Source organism: Phlebotomus papatasi, chromosome 1 (assembly GCF_024763615.1).
Source record: "Phlebotomus papatasi isolate M1 chromosome 1, Ppap_2.1, whole genome shotgun sequence".
NCBI lineage: Eukaryota > Metazoa > Arthropoda > Insecta > Diptera > Psychodidae > Phlebotomus > Phlebotomus papatasi.
In genome coordinates this window covers 27,694,455-27,710,312 of record NC_077222.1, presented here as the reverse complement: position 1 = coordinate 27,710,312, position 15,858 = coordinate 27,694,455, and the positions used below count along the sequence as shown (strand labels likewise).

General features: G+C 31.1%; 1 protein-coding gene across 6 annotated transcripts in view; it reads left to right on the top strand.

Moving 5' to 3' along the window:
- Positions 1 to 15,858, top strand: part of LOC129799552 (protein turtle) — a 104,480-nt gene that overhangs the window by 34,940 nt on the left and 53,682 nt on the right. For all 6 annotated transcript variants that reach the window (XM_055843565.1, XM_055843566.1, XM_055843560.1 and 3 more), the window contains exon 4: positions 13,983 to 14,300. In XM_055843565.1, the coding sequence (XP_055699540.1) occupies positions 13,983 to 14,300 (318 nt within the window). The remainder of the gene's footprint in view (positions 1 to 13,982; positions 14,301 to 15,858) is intronic.

The following is a 15,858-nucleotide window of genomic DNA, read 5'->3' as shown; positions in this document are numbered from 1 at the left end:
ATTCACTTTTCCTAAATTAGGGAAAATAACTTCAGAGAATATTATTTAATGAATTTGTTGTTAAAAAGGTGGAATTCTTTGAGGAAATTAATATAATATGTATTTAGGAAACAGCAGAGAAAAATATTTCTAATTCAGACTCCATGCAAAATTTCTTTTACATAACCTCGTACTCCCTCCGTTCCGAAATAAATCGTACGTTTGGGAAAAATTCTTGTTCCGAAATAAGTCATACGTTTGGGAAAAATTGGGATTAAGGGAATGTTTGTTGGTAAATGTTTTGTGTATCAACAATTAATTCTTGTAAAGAATTATTGCTAATGTCCAATACTAAAATTGGAGTCCAGTCTCGATGGTATGTTGAGGAACGAATGTCTTAAAAATGTCTTATTTCTTGCGTTTTATTTTCAATCTATAATAGGTGCGGAATGGTGAGAGATACTGACTTGGGACCTTTGGGGGGACCCCCTCCGTAAGTTGACCCTGGGACCATTAATATGTCCTTTATTTAACCCCCACCTCTCCCCTTCCCCTCCAAAATCATGTTTTATGGGATTGCTCGTAAACACGTCGTGCGATTTTTTTTTTCAATTCTGGATATGTTTTACAGAATCATATAAATGGTCCCAGGGTCAACTTATGGGCGGTCTGCTGAAGGTCCCAAGTCCATATCTCTCACCCTTTTGCACCCAGAAATTCGAACACATAAAAAAGGATGTTCTTTTTATTGCTCATTATGCAAAATTAGAGCTATAAAAATTGTCATATCGGTAATAACTATGTTGTATTCTACTTCTGCATACTAAAAGCTTAGAACAAATTCTAGCCTGTAATGTTAATCACAGTCCATCTTGTAGTAATTAACTATCTACCGGAGCTCTTTAAAAAAAAAACGCGAAAAAATGGACAACTTCAATATATCAATTCCTCAACTTACCATCGTCGTAGGATCCCCATATTATCCCTGAACATGGAGGATAGTTCATACACAAGATATTTGCAAATTAAAAAAAAACATTCTCTGAAACTATTCCTTAATCCCTAATTCTTCGCCAAACGTATGACTTATTTCGGAACGGAGGGAGTATTTTACATTTTGAATGCAACCGCGTCGTTCAAATTTGAGCAGTTCAAATTTGAGGAACTCGACTGTATTTTTAAAGAAAGCTGGACCTTACAATGATTTGAGGAGATCAGAGCAAAAAACGCTATTTTAATAGGGAAATACATACGACTTAGAGTTTTTTTTTGGTCTGAGCGCCTCATTTAATTTAGGTCCACAATTGTTTTGTCTATCTGAATTACATTAGGCTAAAGCCAAGCTTCCTTGTGAAATATGCGAAAAAAATCGTATATCAACGTAATTCCACTGCTCAAAGCAGCCCCACCTCTCCCTATCTATCTCAGTCTTGTTCACTCTTCTTCTTCTTTTGAACATCACTGCAAATTCACTTTGGTTCTATTCAATTTGACTACCAAAGAGTAGGAATGGCATATGCGAAACGTTCTAAAACGTTTGAGAAAGAAAGGTGTGTTAATTTTAATTGCATTAAAACTTTACTGATACGAAATATGTGCTGGACACATAAGGATATCATATATTTGGCTTGAAATTGTAAGGTTGGTACTTTCTAAAGAAAATTATATGCATTTGTCAATAATGGCGCCCTCTGTAGTCAGCCTGGGAATTTTTTGAGTGACGGGTGACAGAAAATTTTAATAATGATGCAGAATATTACAAGATGGTTAAAGTAACACTGGAGACTTTGTTTGCTGCATCCTATTTTAACATAAAATACTAACTCAATTATCTCGTCTCCTGATCACCCAAATTTTGATAATTAATGTGTCGTAAATATAGGGCACATTTTGGTTGCGTTCCATCCGCACAGAATTATTTTGTCAGTCTAATCAAAATCACTGATAATGTGATTTAATACGAGTGTTGCATATATTTACAAATTAGGTTTTCAGTCTCCGAACTGGATTACTACATCAAATTTTCTGGCTTTTAACTTTCTATATTGTGAATTTTGCTTATATTGTAAGTTAATCCAGGCTTATTAAAGGGTACTATTATTTTAAAATTTCAAATTTATACCTAGAAATTTGTTTAAACTGGTAATTTCTGTAATATTCATCCTAAATATAATTCATAATTTGAGAGAATGATTCGTTAAATTTGATATAATTTATTCGTAATCCGCTATTAAAACTTAGTGGTGGAATATTCTGCGAAGTTTTAGTATTAGCTTTCGGTCATTTAAAATGAATTGCTGTAATTGTTTGAATTCAGGACACATGCAGAAGAGATGTATATAAAATATTGGGTGTGGATTGTGTTGCAGTACAGTACATTTTGCTTTTGGAATGTGTGTAATGTTTGCTTATTTTCAAATTACAGAATCTGCTTCTTCAAATTGAAAAGCATCTAAAATAATAAAGAAGCAAATGGATATTTTGTATCAAATTCACTTGATGTATTTGCCAAAATGTGTACTGTCCAAAACCCATTTTATAAACAGTTGTTTAGTTAATTCCTCAAGAGTCCCTATGTAATTCACAATGAATTTACCGAATCGTGTTTGACAGAATAAATAAAATGAAATTCTGTCACATTTGCATTAGTAACGAGGTAATGGGAGAAATTTGCTGAATTGCGAGTGTTTTAACTATTACATATTAAATAAATATTCATATTCGTATACATTTTGTATGTGGATAAACTTTTATTATCCATATTGCTGAAATTTTAAAATATGTAGCAGTATTGTGTGTTAATAAAATGTTATAATCTAGTAATATTACCTTCAAATTATGACAAATTGTAGAACGGATTGTAGAATGTGGTGTAATTAGTATTATGTAATTTCAATATACCATGAAAAGTTGAATTGTAGAGTTCTCATTTTCCCATTTAATAGCTAACACAGAGAAAATTTTCAAATTTAATATCTTCCTGGAGTTGATTTAATGTAAAACTTTCATATATGTCGTCTCTATTTTTCTCTAATTTCACCTCTTTTGCGAACATCTACGAGATTTACACAGAAGATTTCCCAGCAAAATGGATCATATAATGTAATCTCATTAAGAGAGTTGAAAATTTTCAGCTACTTAAGACTTTACGAACAAACCACGGTTTCTAATTTATATTTTTTTCCACCATTTCCAAATCCCCCATTAAGCTTGAGGGATTGGGGATGCTCTTTAAATATTTACATAAAATAATAATTCTTTTTTGAAGACTTTCCCGCAAAAGCTACAGCACCTGCCTTTCACTCTTTACGGACAGTATATATATGGGTTATGTCATAAAATATATCGATCAAAAGGAAATTTTCTGGGAATTCTGTTGAATAAAGTGACTAGAATTTCAACCAAGAAACATTTTTTGCTGATTTTTTTTTGTATTCAAGTCAGCAGAGTCTATTTCATCAAACGTTCATTTCGATTATTCTTATTTTTCTTGCGTACCAATGAGGGACTGTAGTAGAATTTCTTATTAAATTGAGGTTTTGCAGAATAATTGAGTTATTTGAAAATATTTTGAAAATTTGCAAAAATAATCATTAACATTATGGTAAACTAAAAACTACTTTCGATACCTCGCTAATTTGGGTTATGAATTATTTTATAGGCACATTAAATGTATACAATAATGGTAAAACTTTAATAAAAAATTAAAAAAAGAATGTTGAGTAAAATATAATGGCAAAGCTTTGTGGAATGCTCGATTTCATGAGATCGATCACTCCATAAATTTTGCTTCGGTAAAGTTTTTTGAGGCGCATATCTAGTTAATACATTAAAGATTTAAAATAGCTACAAAATTGAGTAGGGGAGACTGGGGCAAAAAGTCACAAATCGAAAAATTCAAAATTCAATATCTTCAATATCAAAAGCGCTTTTCTCGTTTTCTCACTTTTCTCGCAGAGAAAAAGATGTTTTATAAAGGTGTAGATGAATAAATTTTCCATGAAAATATATCCTCTAGGTATTTTTTCAAATTTACGGAAGCCCGTAATGAAGCGAATCAAAATATGACAATACCCCATGTCTGGTACTATTTGCCCCAACATTTTTGAGAATAGTCACAAAATTACCTCTTAGAAAACAGCTCGATAAATGTATTTCCTTACAAAATAGAGGAATATTACTTTCACAAAGTTGTAGAGCAGTAAATTTCCTATAAAACTGCGCTAATTAGAAATTTTTGAAGCGCTCGAGTAGCTTGTAAAAAATAAAATATCCGTTTTGTGACTTTGCCCCAGTCTCCCCTAGTATAAAAACGGTCAGCAAAAATGAAAATTGATGAAAATTAATCAGTTATATTTTTTTTAATTTTTTTATTTATTAAAATTTTGATTTTTTTTAAATCCTATATTTGCTAATTTACTGACTAAAAATGTTTTTCTTTTTTCTTAAAAAAGATATAGATAATAGTGAACTGAATTTACAACACAATTTCAGTTACCGGTATCTTATTTACTCATTATCAATATATCAATTAAAACATACAAAATCCTATGTTACATTTTAATACCTTCTAACAAAATAGGGGAAAGTGCCCATTCTTTGCATGGTCCCAAGCTTTACAATGACTAAATTTTCCCAATGTTTCTGAATAAATACGACTCCGCAATATATTTTAAAAACAACACACTTTCCCATTGTTTTTAAATATAGAAAAGATAAGCCACATTTATTCAAAAACATACGAAAAATTTAGTCATTGTAAGGCTTGGGACGTGTAAAGCATGAGCACTTTCCCCTATAATCTCTAACAATTTGATTGAAAAGTATACACTCTGCACTCCTAAAACATTTTGATTTTAAAATATTTTATATTTAAGATGAAAAAAATCTTACTCAAAAAATTTCCGCTCATAAATTTGAATTGTCAAAATTTTCGGATGATCTCCAAAACCGGAGGCAGCCAAAATCGTGAAAGTCAAAATCTTGAATGCCAAAATTCCGAAAGGCAAAATCCCGAATCCTGAAAGGGATGAAATTATATGGAGTATAATATGTAGAATAATATCCCAAGACACAGAAAATTTGCCTTTGCTTCTCACACTTTTAAGAATTCGGGTTTTTGGCTTTCAGGATTTTGGCCCATTCAGGATTTTGGATTTCGGGATTTTTGCGTTTGGGATTTTAGCTTTCGGGATTTTGACCGGGATCCGGGGTAATTTGGAAAAATTTCTAATTCGGTATCTTGAGACTTTCTCACTATTTCAGATAATCAAAAGAAGAAAAAGGAACTACGATCTTAGTAACTTCAGATCCTTGATATTAAATCATGAATTATCCGGCTTGAAAGTTTATACACCCTATATTTGTAAAAAAAACAGCAAATTATTTGTAAATATTTTTTCAAACCGAAGTATCATCTTGAAATTTAGCACCAAAATTGGCCGATAGTACAGTAAGACCTATGGAAACATTTAATATAGAGCGAAAATATAAATACTGACCATCTGGAATCGAACTGATGTTGAAGAATCTTTAAAAAAAAAAGTTGGTTTTAGTTACGAATTGTAAAATTATTTGACAATTGTTTGTTTCTATGACTTTTCGTCTTCTTTTTCCTGTATAATGGGCTTTGAGCCAAGAATTTTATGACTCAGATGATCATATTCTGAAACTGATATAGCTCTGGATATCGATTTTGAGTAGTTTTATAGGCTAGCTAATTGTTTAGGCCTCATTAAAAGTGCACTTTTGTACCAAATACTGTAATAAATTTTACTTGGCGTCTGGATTTGTTAATTTTAACACTGAATTAAACATTGATAATTTAATGATTTATATGGCCTATACAATATTTTTCATCCATTTTAATGGACCAAAATCCATTATTAATAAATTTTTTTTTCATATCTATGCCAGCATATTTTGATTAAATTAATCATTATTTAGAATATAAGTGTAAATACCGGAAACGATAATGGAAAGTTCTTTTATAACAGCCGGATTCCTTTATATTTAACTCTTATTCATGTAAATAATCCGTAAAATACAATGTATGACCAAAAAGTGGAATTTCAAAACAAAAGACAAAATTGTACCAATGCATCTTTTCTTTAAAAGACTGTAAAAAATGTATTAGTACATAATTTTGCCAAAAAATCCTTATCAGGCATATTTTATAGCTTTATAGTATGGCTCTCCAAGAAAAAAAAATTGAGACGAAATATTAATTAGATCATGGGATATTACATTTTTTTTAGCGAATTGTGAAACATTTATAAGTACAATTTTGACCGCTCTGTTATTTCGAAACGTTGAAATATTTGGTTTTTGTGAGTACAAGAAATACACTGAGAAAAATTGGGGGCGCAATTAACTTTTTTTCCTCATAACTTTAACACTTTTTAGATGTAAAAACGTATCAACATTTTTTAATGTTAATTTTATACTTTTTTAAGAGTAAAATTAGTATGAAAAGGGTAACTTTAACCCCTAATACACCTAAAAAGCATTATATTTACCACCGATTTCGGATCAATAATGCAGGGTAAGATAAACATTTCCGGAATGTTGTTTTAACTTTTTCGGGTTTCTCTCACTCACAGTGTAATAATCTCTATACTGGAGTATCTGCGTTTCGTATTTCGTTGTGGTCCACATTGATCCTTAATTTTTAAATTGGTATTTAAAATGGTTAATATGAATTGATAGATCAGTACGCATATTTCGTTTTATTCAACAAACTTTTTGTTTTTTTCTTTTTCGTAAAATATTTAAAAAATATATATTAGGATGAATTAATTGCTTTTCGTGAGCTCCATTTGATTACAGATTTTCAGCTTTTGAAGAAATGGACTGAAAATTTTGAATAAAAATTATCAGAAACAATATCTATCTTTATGCTAAAGTAAAGCGATCTACAGACTAGCAGTTTAACCCAATTCCCGAAGCCTCATAATCATAAATAGCAAGCAATTCTATTGTTTTTTTGATAACGCTTTAGGTCATTTTTCTTTAATAATCCACTCCTAAGTTAAATTTTTCCGAAAAATCGTGATTGATAAGAAATTAGAGCAGTTAAGTCATATGGTTAAGTCTTAGGTCTGAAGCCCATATAAGTTTCTTTTTGTTGAATTGTTTGAAAATAATATTAAAACTTCCGCCATTTCCACCACCTCCAGAAGACACAATTTTCACGAAATATTGACAAAAATACCACAAAAATGTAAAATTTCAGTCTAGTGCAGATATAGGGTGAAAGGAACGTCTATTGACACTTTGAGAACTCATGTCAGCACCTATTGACACCCTACTCTGTACCATTTCGGATACGAAATTTGAACATCTCTGTTTATAGTAAAAGGTATATTACAGAAAAAACGTTATATTACTTGTATTTTATTAGATACATTAAAAAATTTTCAACGTTTTTACAAAAGTGTCAATAGGGGTTCCCTGTCGAACAGATGTTCCTCCGACCCTATTTAAAGCATAAAACCTCTAATATGGTATTTATAGGTTTTTCTAAGTTAGAAAATCTTTGAAACATTGAAATATGAGAAGTTGCTCCGGAAAAGGAATTAGGGTAAAGTGATACAACTTGGACATAGTGTTACAAGTTGGACAATTCGCCGATACAAGTTGGACACGGATTTTTCTTAATAAATACAGTACAAATTTTTTGTTTTATGCACAAGGAACCAAATTATACAACTAAAGCATTAAAAATATACAAATAAGAATGAAGTACTAAGTTTTTTAAGAAAAAAAGCAGTGTCCAACTTGTACCACTTTACCCTACAGGTGATTGTGATGAATTTTGAATAATTCTTAGTATTTAGTTTAATTGTATTTCAAATGAAGAAATTTTGTATTCGATGGAATTATTCTGTTATTCAATTGAAAAATAAAAATGTTTTTTTAGTACTTTACTGTTCTCAAGTACTTAGTTGACTTTTCTTTGTGTTAGTTTCTATCGCGACTATTTAGTGATTTTAATACACGGTGGAAGCTGGAGAAAACAGTCGAGACAGGAACCAATACAAAGAAAAGTCGATAATGTAGAATCATTTGAGAACAGAAAAGTGCTAAAATATATATTGCAATCAAAAATTAAAAGGGGAAATATTTCTCCTGAACATTATTTTAGCACTTTATTGTTCTCAAGTATTTTTGCATCATCGACTTTTTTGGGTTAGTTCTTATCACGATAATTTCCCCCAGTCCTCTCTGTGTTCTAAACCACCAAACAGTCGTTACAGAAACCAACACAAAGAAAAGTCGATTATGTAGAAGCACTTGGGAACAGTAAAGTACTAAAAATATGTTCATTTTTCATTGGAATAGCACCATATTCAGAAGAAAGGAGTAAATAACTTTAAAATGTCTGGAGGAAAAACGATAATGTTTCCCTGAAAAATTAGCATTTTTTGAACGGCATAAATTCCAATAAATAACAATAGTATATCTATTTGTTATTTATAATTATTAAGGGAAACTTTTGTTATTAATAAATAGAAATGTGGTAAAAATTTTACGAGAATTGTGAGCTTTGTTGATTTTTCGTTTAACTAAATACAGGTTGATGTTTAATATAATGTGGGTATTTATTGTATCGTACAAAGAGATATTTACATTTGAATGTATTAATTAATCGTTAAAAGTATTTAAATTCCGTATAATGAAGAAAACAAATATAGTGGTATTAAATATAATTTGAAACAGGAAAATATATTACTATTTGTAAAATATTTTCACAAATTATTTCTTTGAAAGGGAGGATGAACTTAATTGTAAATAACTCTGAGGCAATATTTACTCAAAAAGGGGTCAGTCTATTTTATTGCAAAAAAGTGGATTATTTAACTTGGTATAACTGAATTAATTGAATAATAAAGTGGTTTGCAAAATTTGTCAATATTTTTCAATTTCAAATTGAAGATACACTTGTAAAATATAGTTTTAAGTGCCTTTATAAATTCCATTGGAGGAAAATATTTCTCTATTCAGAATTGATTTATATGGGGGGTTACCGAAATCTGAAAATCGATATCTCGAACTATAAAAGTTATAGGATATTGATTTGATTTGTGAAGGGTGAGAGGGTGAATGCAAGATTTAAAAAATGAGCATTCAAATAATTATGTTCTGTGTGTCTATCTTTTACTATAAACTAAATGTTGCGCAAACTAAATCTTTAAAGTAAATTAAATTGTATTTAAACTGCATACGAGAGAAAATGGGATACAAAAAACCAAAGTTTAAAATTTATTCCGTCATTTGAGAGTACATTTGGCCACCATTTCTGTGGTCGTCATTCGAATAACTTCCAACAAATGTAGAGTGAAGCAATTGCACCCGACACTGAATATGTTTGCGTATAGAATTCTCCAATAACTATGTCAGAGTCTCTCTGGGTTTAATCCAAACTGAAATTTACATGTAGTCTCTGCAATTTAGCGCTAAAGGTAACATGCCAAACTAATTCTTTCATTAATTACTGAAAAGAGATATTTGTTGAAAAAAAAAAACACAAAGTTTCTCATCCAGTAGTTCAGGTTGCTCTATAGAAAATCGCATTAGGTACTATTTCCACGTTTATATGAAAGAAATTGATCCAATTGAATTTCTGCACAAAGTACAGATTTTCTCTTGAAAATTTAATTGAAGTGCATTCTATATGCTGTGTTAGCGAATTATTCTTGATTCTCTTATAGTCACAGCTAGTGATTTAGTCTTGGATTTAGTTGTTTATTTCTGATCGAGCTTTCATTCACTAGGCATTATGTATTCAGCATCACTGCTTTAGGAAATGATGACACACAAAAACCGACCGAATCGGTTGGTTAGCTGTTTGTAGTGGAATTATTGATTTTTATCCAAAATTTGCGCGTTAATAGATTCGTAAGACTTTTTTGGTAAGTAAAGTATCTATCTAGGGCGGGCTTATGTTGTAATTATAGATCTAATTAAGACCTTCCTTACACAGAAAAAAATATTTTGTAAAAGTGTTCGTAAATATTTGTAAATTCCTATGGGGGAGTTACGAAATGCTCGTGAATCGTATAACCCACAAACAAGTTCATAAAAGTTTGTACTTTTTTCACAAACATTGTTCGTAACATGATCACTTGACGAGCATTTTTTGTACTTTTACAAACATTTGTTCGTAAATGTACGTAAACACGCAAAAAATGTTCGTAAAATTTTGTCATTTGTTCGTAAATGTTCGTAAAATATTCGTCAAATAAACAAACATTTACGAACAAATGACAAAATTTTACGAACATTTTTTGTGTGTTTACGAACATTTACGAACAACTGTTTGTAAAAGTAAAAAAAATGCTCGTCGAGTGATCATGTTACGAACAATATTTGTGAAAAAAATACAAAGTTTTACGAACTTGTTTGTGGGTTATACGATTTACGAGCATTTCGTATCTCCCCCATAGGAATTCACAAACATTTACGATAATTTTTACAAAATATTTTTTTCTGTGTAATCTCATTTAAATTGTTTAAATTTAAATCGTTTTCGATATTATATCCTTTGTAAAGTAATATCTCGAAAAATCAGTTTAGGAAGGTGCTTGAAATTGATTCCGAGGCATTTTCAGGCAAAATCGTGAATTTTCTTTAGTCTAAAAAAGGTTTGCCTCAATTGACGTCCCTTAACAATGACTTGCGTTTATTTTCGGATATGTTCCGCAACTATCCCAGTTCTGTGACCGCTTTAGAGGTCCTCATTTTCAACGGAAATGGCCAAATTTGGGTTTATTTTCGTGAGCCCAAATATTTCTTAGACGGCATTATTGCTATATTGTATTTAAAATTAAATACCCCATGTTTATTGAGGCTCAAGATCCATGAATTCTTCTTTTCAAACCCAGCTAAAAATTCGCTATTTTATTTGCCAAGGACACAAATTTCAGACGAATTGAGCACTCGAAGGATAATAGTCCTTTTCCAGGGGCCCATCAAACGTAATAAAAAATGAAGGTATTTTTCACTTTTCCTTGTAAAAATTTTGCAGATATTGCACCTCGTCTTAGACAAATTTGCTCTTATTTCTTGTATAATTTCGGCGAGCATCATGAAATATGTATTTTTAGATAGATTTTGATGCACGATTTCGGAATATATCGGACTGATAAGTCAATTCGCTTTAGGAAAAAACTTGCCAATAATCTTCAGTGCCTCTATGCACAAACGTATGGAGAAATGAAATGTCGAGAGGCCCCTGCCTTTTCTGTAGGAACTTTACTTCTATATTCTAGGTTCTATTTTGATAAAGCAATTGGATGATTCATTCCCGTTTTTCAGTGACTATGAAGTCTAGTTTCTCGAGTTTGTGAAATATATTTTTTGAGAATGTTATGGTATTCTCCGTATTAATTCATTAGTTAGGGTAACTGTATTGAATTTCGGCCAGCTTGCAATTCCGGCCATCTCTTTTGTTCCTCAAATTTCCATGAATTTTTAGTTTTTGCATACTCTAGGGATTGTACAATGCAAAAGTGTAGCTTCGACGAACGATTTGATGTGCAAAAACTTTGGATGAATTCCGGAAGGGCAAGGAAGTATGAGAATCAAGCTGGCAGAAGTATTTCCCAAAGCAATGTCTATATTTTGAATTGATTTTAAAATATATTAAGAATTATTTTAGAGAAAATAAAGAAAATAAACTATTTACAGTGTTCCAAGCAAACCTCCTTTAAAATAAGTAACAAAAAAAACAATTTGTTTTAAAAATATTACTTAAAACTTAAAATTTTGCCGCTTGCATGCAACTGTGCCTAAATTTGGTACAATAACCCTACCACAAATTACGCAATTTATTTAGACAATTTTGTATAATTTATTTCTAACTCAATCGATAATACGAATTAAAAGGGAAACGATATTCATTTAACTTACTTGTTCGAGCTTCGCCGAAAATTATATAAAGAATGGACACGAAGTTATGCACGGAAAAATTCATATTGCGTCGTTTTTAAAAATATTTTCCTTCAAGCTTTTCTATTATTTATATTCTATATAATAAATCCTTATCTTAGATAGTTACACTATATAAATAAAAGGTGATTATAATGGTTTGATGTAAAGAATTTAATTTCAGTGACCGTTAATTTTTTTTCGGATCGTAACCATATTCACCGAGCTCACCGAGTCAATTTTATGATTTTTCAATCAAAAATATCTTAGCTCAGGGGTGGAATGATAACTTTTCGACACTATCGAATCGATAGTATCGATAAATCTGTCTGTTAAATTAAGTAAATATCGACTTTTTACGGATTGTTCTGCCATTTATTGCGACAATCTGAAAACATTGAAACTGCTTATAAACATTTATATTATTTACATGAAGTGCAGATATCATTTAAAGTTTTCAGAATCGACAATAGATAGAGTCGAAAATAAGTTATCATGTCATCCCAGGATTTCTATCAATCCTAAGTCAAAAAAATTCCTAGAGTATCTATGTCTTTCTTTGGTTATTCAGAATCCCGAAAGAAGCGAAAGAATTAAGACAAGACGCGTTTTTGATAGCGTATCCCTGTTTCCCCATAACAGATATTTTATTTATACTCCTTTTCCAATATTCTTAGTACATTGGTTTAATGGATTAATGAACCTATTGAGACCGAAACATTCTAATAAGATAGAAATAAGCATTAGGGGAAGTGCTTATAATTTTGGACAGTCTGCATATAAGCATCGATATCCTAAGTTTGAAGTGCCATATTTTCAATACTAATTGACTTTTCTTGTTACTCTCTTTTCAGAAGGATTGTTTAGAAACTTGGCAAGCTATTTATCATCTCATTTTTACTAAAATTAGTTTTAATACGTTTAAAAATGAATTGATATGTAGAGGTGAATTTGACTCTTATTTTGGACAACTTGGTTATTAATTTTTACAACTTGTCTGTAAATTTGGACAGATAATCCGCCTCAACAGGATGCCCATTGTTCTTCATTTTATGAACCAATCTTACCAAGTCCTCTTCCTGGTCATGTAAGGGAAACGTGGAATGTCACAAGACGCCCAGAAACTTTCCATATCATTCATTAAAGTGAGTTGACTTCGGTACTCCAAGTACGTGCGGATTCGCTCATTCCCTGCCCTTTCCGGGAGCCTTTCAAGGCATTTCTCACTGCATCTCTTTCGTAGAGATGATGCTCCTTTGTTTCTCCAGGCATTTGTCCAACCTAGTCATCACAAAAGCTAAAACTTCACGAAATTTCGTGAGAAAAACACCTGTCCAAAATAAGAATCATCACCTCACTGGTGAATGTCTTAAAAAATTTCCCATTTTTCAAACGAAAAATATAATTCACAAGGCAAATCTCACTTCAGGTCAAATGTACAAATCATCAGTAACGTGAATCAACACAATATTCAATGAATATTCAATAACATCACTCAAAAACAGCGAACAAACTTTGTTAGTACTTCACCAAAACTAAATAAGACTGAAGTAAGCCACGAAGTTCTGTCATATTTCTCGTAAGCAATTGCTCACACTGAATTTTTAACAAAGCAATTTTAACTCAAATCATATTCAAATTTTAACGTATTTAGTGTTAAAATATTCCAAAAAGAACAAATATTTAGATAGAATTCATTATTCATCAAATATTGGAATAAAAATCCATCATTTTAATCAATTTATTTTTAGTGTCCAATGTTATCCTCAAAGTGTCCAAAATAAGAAACTGGACAAAATTAGAAGCATTTCCCCTATTTCATTTGAATCACGCTCATCTTTGCAAAAATTGTTTTTTAAGTTCGTTCTTTATTACTTGCTCCATGATACTATTAAACTTTTGGAGTCTTGAAACCGTGCCAAATTTGGAAAAACCATTAAGAAATCTTTGGGTTGGTTCAAAAAGTAGATATTTAGTAAAAGAATCACAGTATCTATAAACTAAGAGAAGCTTATTAATAGTTTGCCATTGGGAATTTTTCATTGAGATTGTTTCTTGCATTTTGATTTTAGCTCCACCGGACAGAGTTGCCATTAAGGATGAGGCAGACGTGGAGAGATCTTCTGTGGTTGGTCCCTATGCCGAAGGGGACTATGTGAAGTTGAAGTGTGAGGTGTTTGGGGGTAAACCATCGCCCAAGATCAACTGGTATCGCGATGGGAAGCACATGATGAGTGATATTCAGTCGTCAGCCTCGGGCAAGAGCAAGATGAGTATCATCACGTTCGGACCACTATCGAGGCAGGACTTGAATTCGGTAGTGTCGTGTCGAGCCAACAATCATCCCAGAGCAGCTCATAAGGAGGTCACCGTTCAGATTGATATGAACTGTAAGTCCACATTCTCCCTGTAATCAAATTCATTACAACAATTTCTTTTAACTCCCATTGCACCCCATATCGTTAGAAAACTTTAGAGAAACTCTTCATGGGGGTCCGCCCCATTTTGTAATAAGGGATAGAAAACGTAGAAAACTATTAGGAACAGTTTAATGAATAGTCATAAAACTACTTCAGATTAATTTGGTTATTCATGTTTTCAGCCTCACTTTGCAGATTATCTAATTGAACATTCATAGTGTAATCCTGTGAAAATTAATGTCACAAGTTACCATCCTTTGTTTCAAATGAAAGTAACAAGAAAGTAGGTAAAAGAAATTGTGAAACTCGCACTCCTCAATTTAAATTGATAACAATATTGCATATAAAAGAAGGGAAGAGTCCTTTTCCTTCTGACACAAAGACTGTATCGTATTTCAAGGAAACAAGTTTTATCCGTTAGTTATCTGCGAAGGAGAACATCTGTTGCTCACATTAAGTACTTAAAGACTTCTCAGTCCTGATCAAATTCCCACATAAGAAAAAATAATTACAAAATAACGTTTCAAATATTTCTGAGGAAATATTTCGTTTTATTTATGTTTTTTTTTTAAATAAATAATATTGATTTTCAAAGTATAGTAAACATAAGTTGTTTTCATATGAAAAAATGCATATTTTATATAAATTTCACATCCGCGTATATTCTTTTATGATCATTTGGGATATTTGCATATAAAATCTATTATTCTGTTACAAAGACGATGCATTTTTAACATTGTTAATTTTTTTTCAACTAAAACACTATTTTATCATGTTTCATCAGACCAATAAAACAATAATTGGATTGAAATTTAATCCCAGTTAGACAATTTTAATTATTCGCAAACACTTTAAGAATAAAAAAAAGTATATTAAAAATTGCTTGAAACTTATGTTCTTTGGAAAATTAAACTTTGAAATGAAAAAGAAACTTGGAAAAACTTTCGAGACAATAATTTTAAAAATGTTTTTCACTTGTCAATTTTTCAGTTAAGATGATGTTAGGGAAAAGTGCTCTCCCTTCGAACGTTCATGACTTCAAATAATGTGAAATTCTTTTGTTTTTCGTAAGAGATTTACACTAAATTATCACAGAATTATCAACAATTGATGATAAGTTAACTAATATTTAATAGAAATGTATAAGTCTCTCAGGAAAACTAAAAGAAAATTCACAATACTCGAAGGCATGAACGTTCGAAGGCAGAGTACTTTCCCTCTACTACTCGATGTAGCCAGAGAACAATCTTTCTATATTCAGCTTAAAAAACAACACTAGGGGAAAGTGCTCTCCCTGCTCAATTATTAATATTTGATAATAAGCTAACTAATATTTAATAGAATTGTGTAAGTTTACTAGGAGAAGTAAAAGAAAATTCACATTATTCGAAGGCATGAACGTTTGAAGGGAGAGTATTTTCCCCTACATTCTTTCTAATAGCCACTTCTAACGTTTTGCATATTTACTAAGCAAATAGCAAAGAGACATTACTGACGAGGATTCTCTTACTCCAAGAGGCTTGCCCTG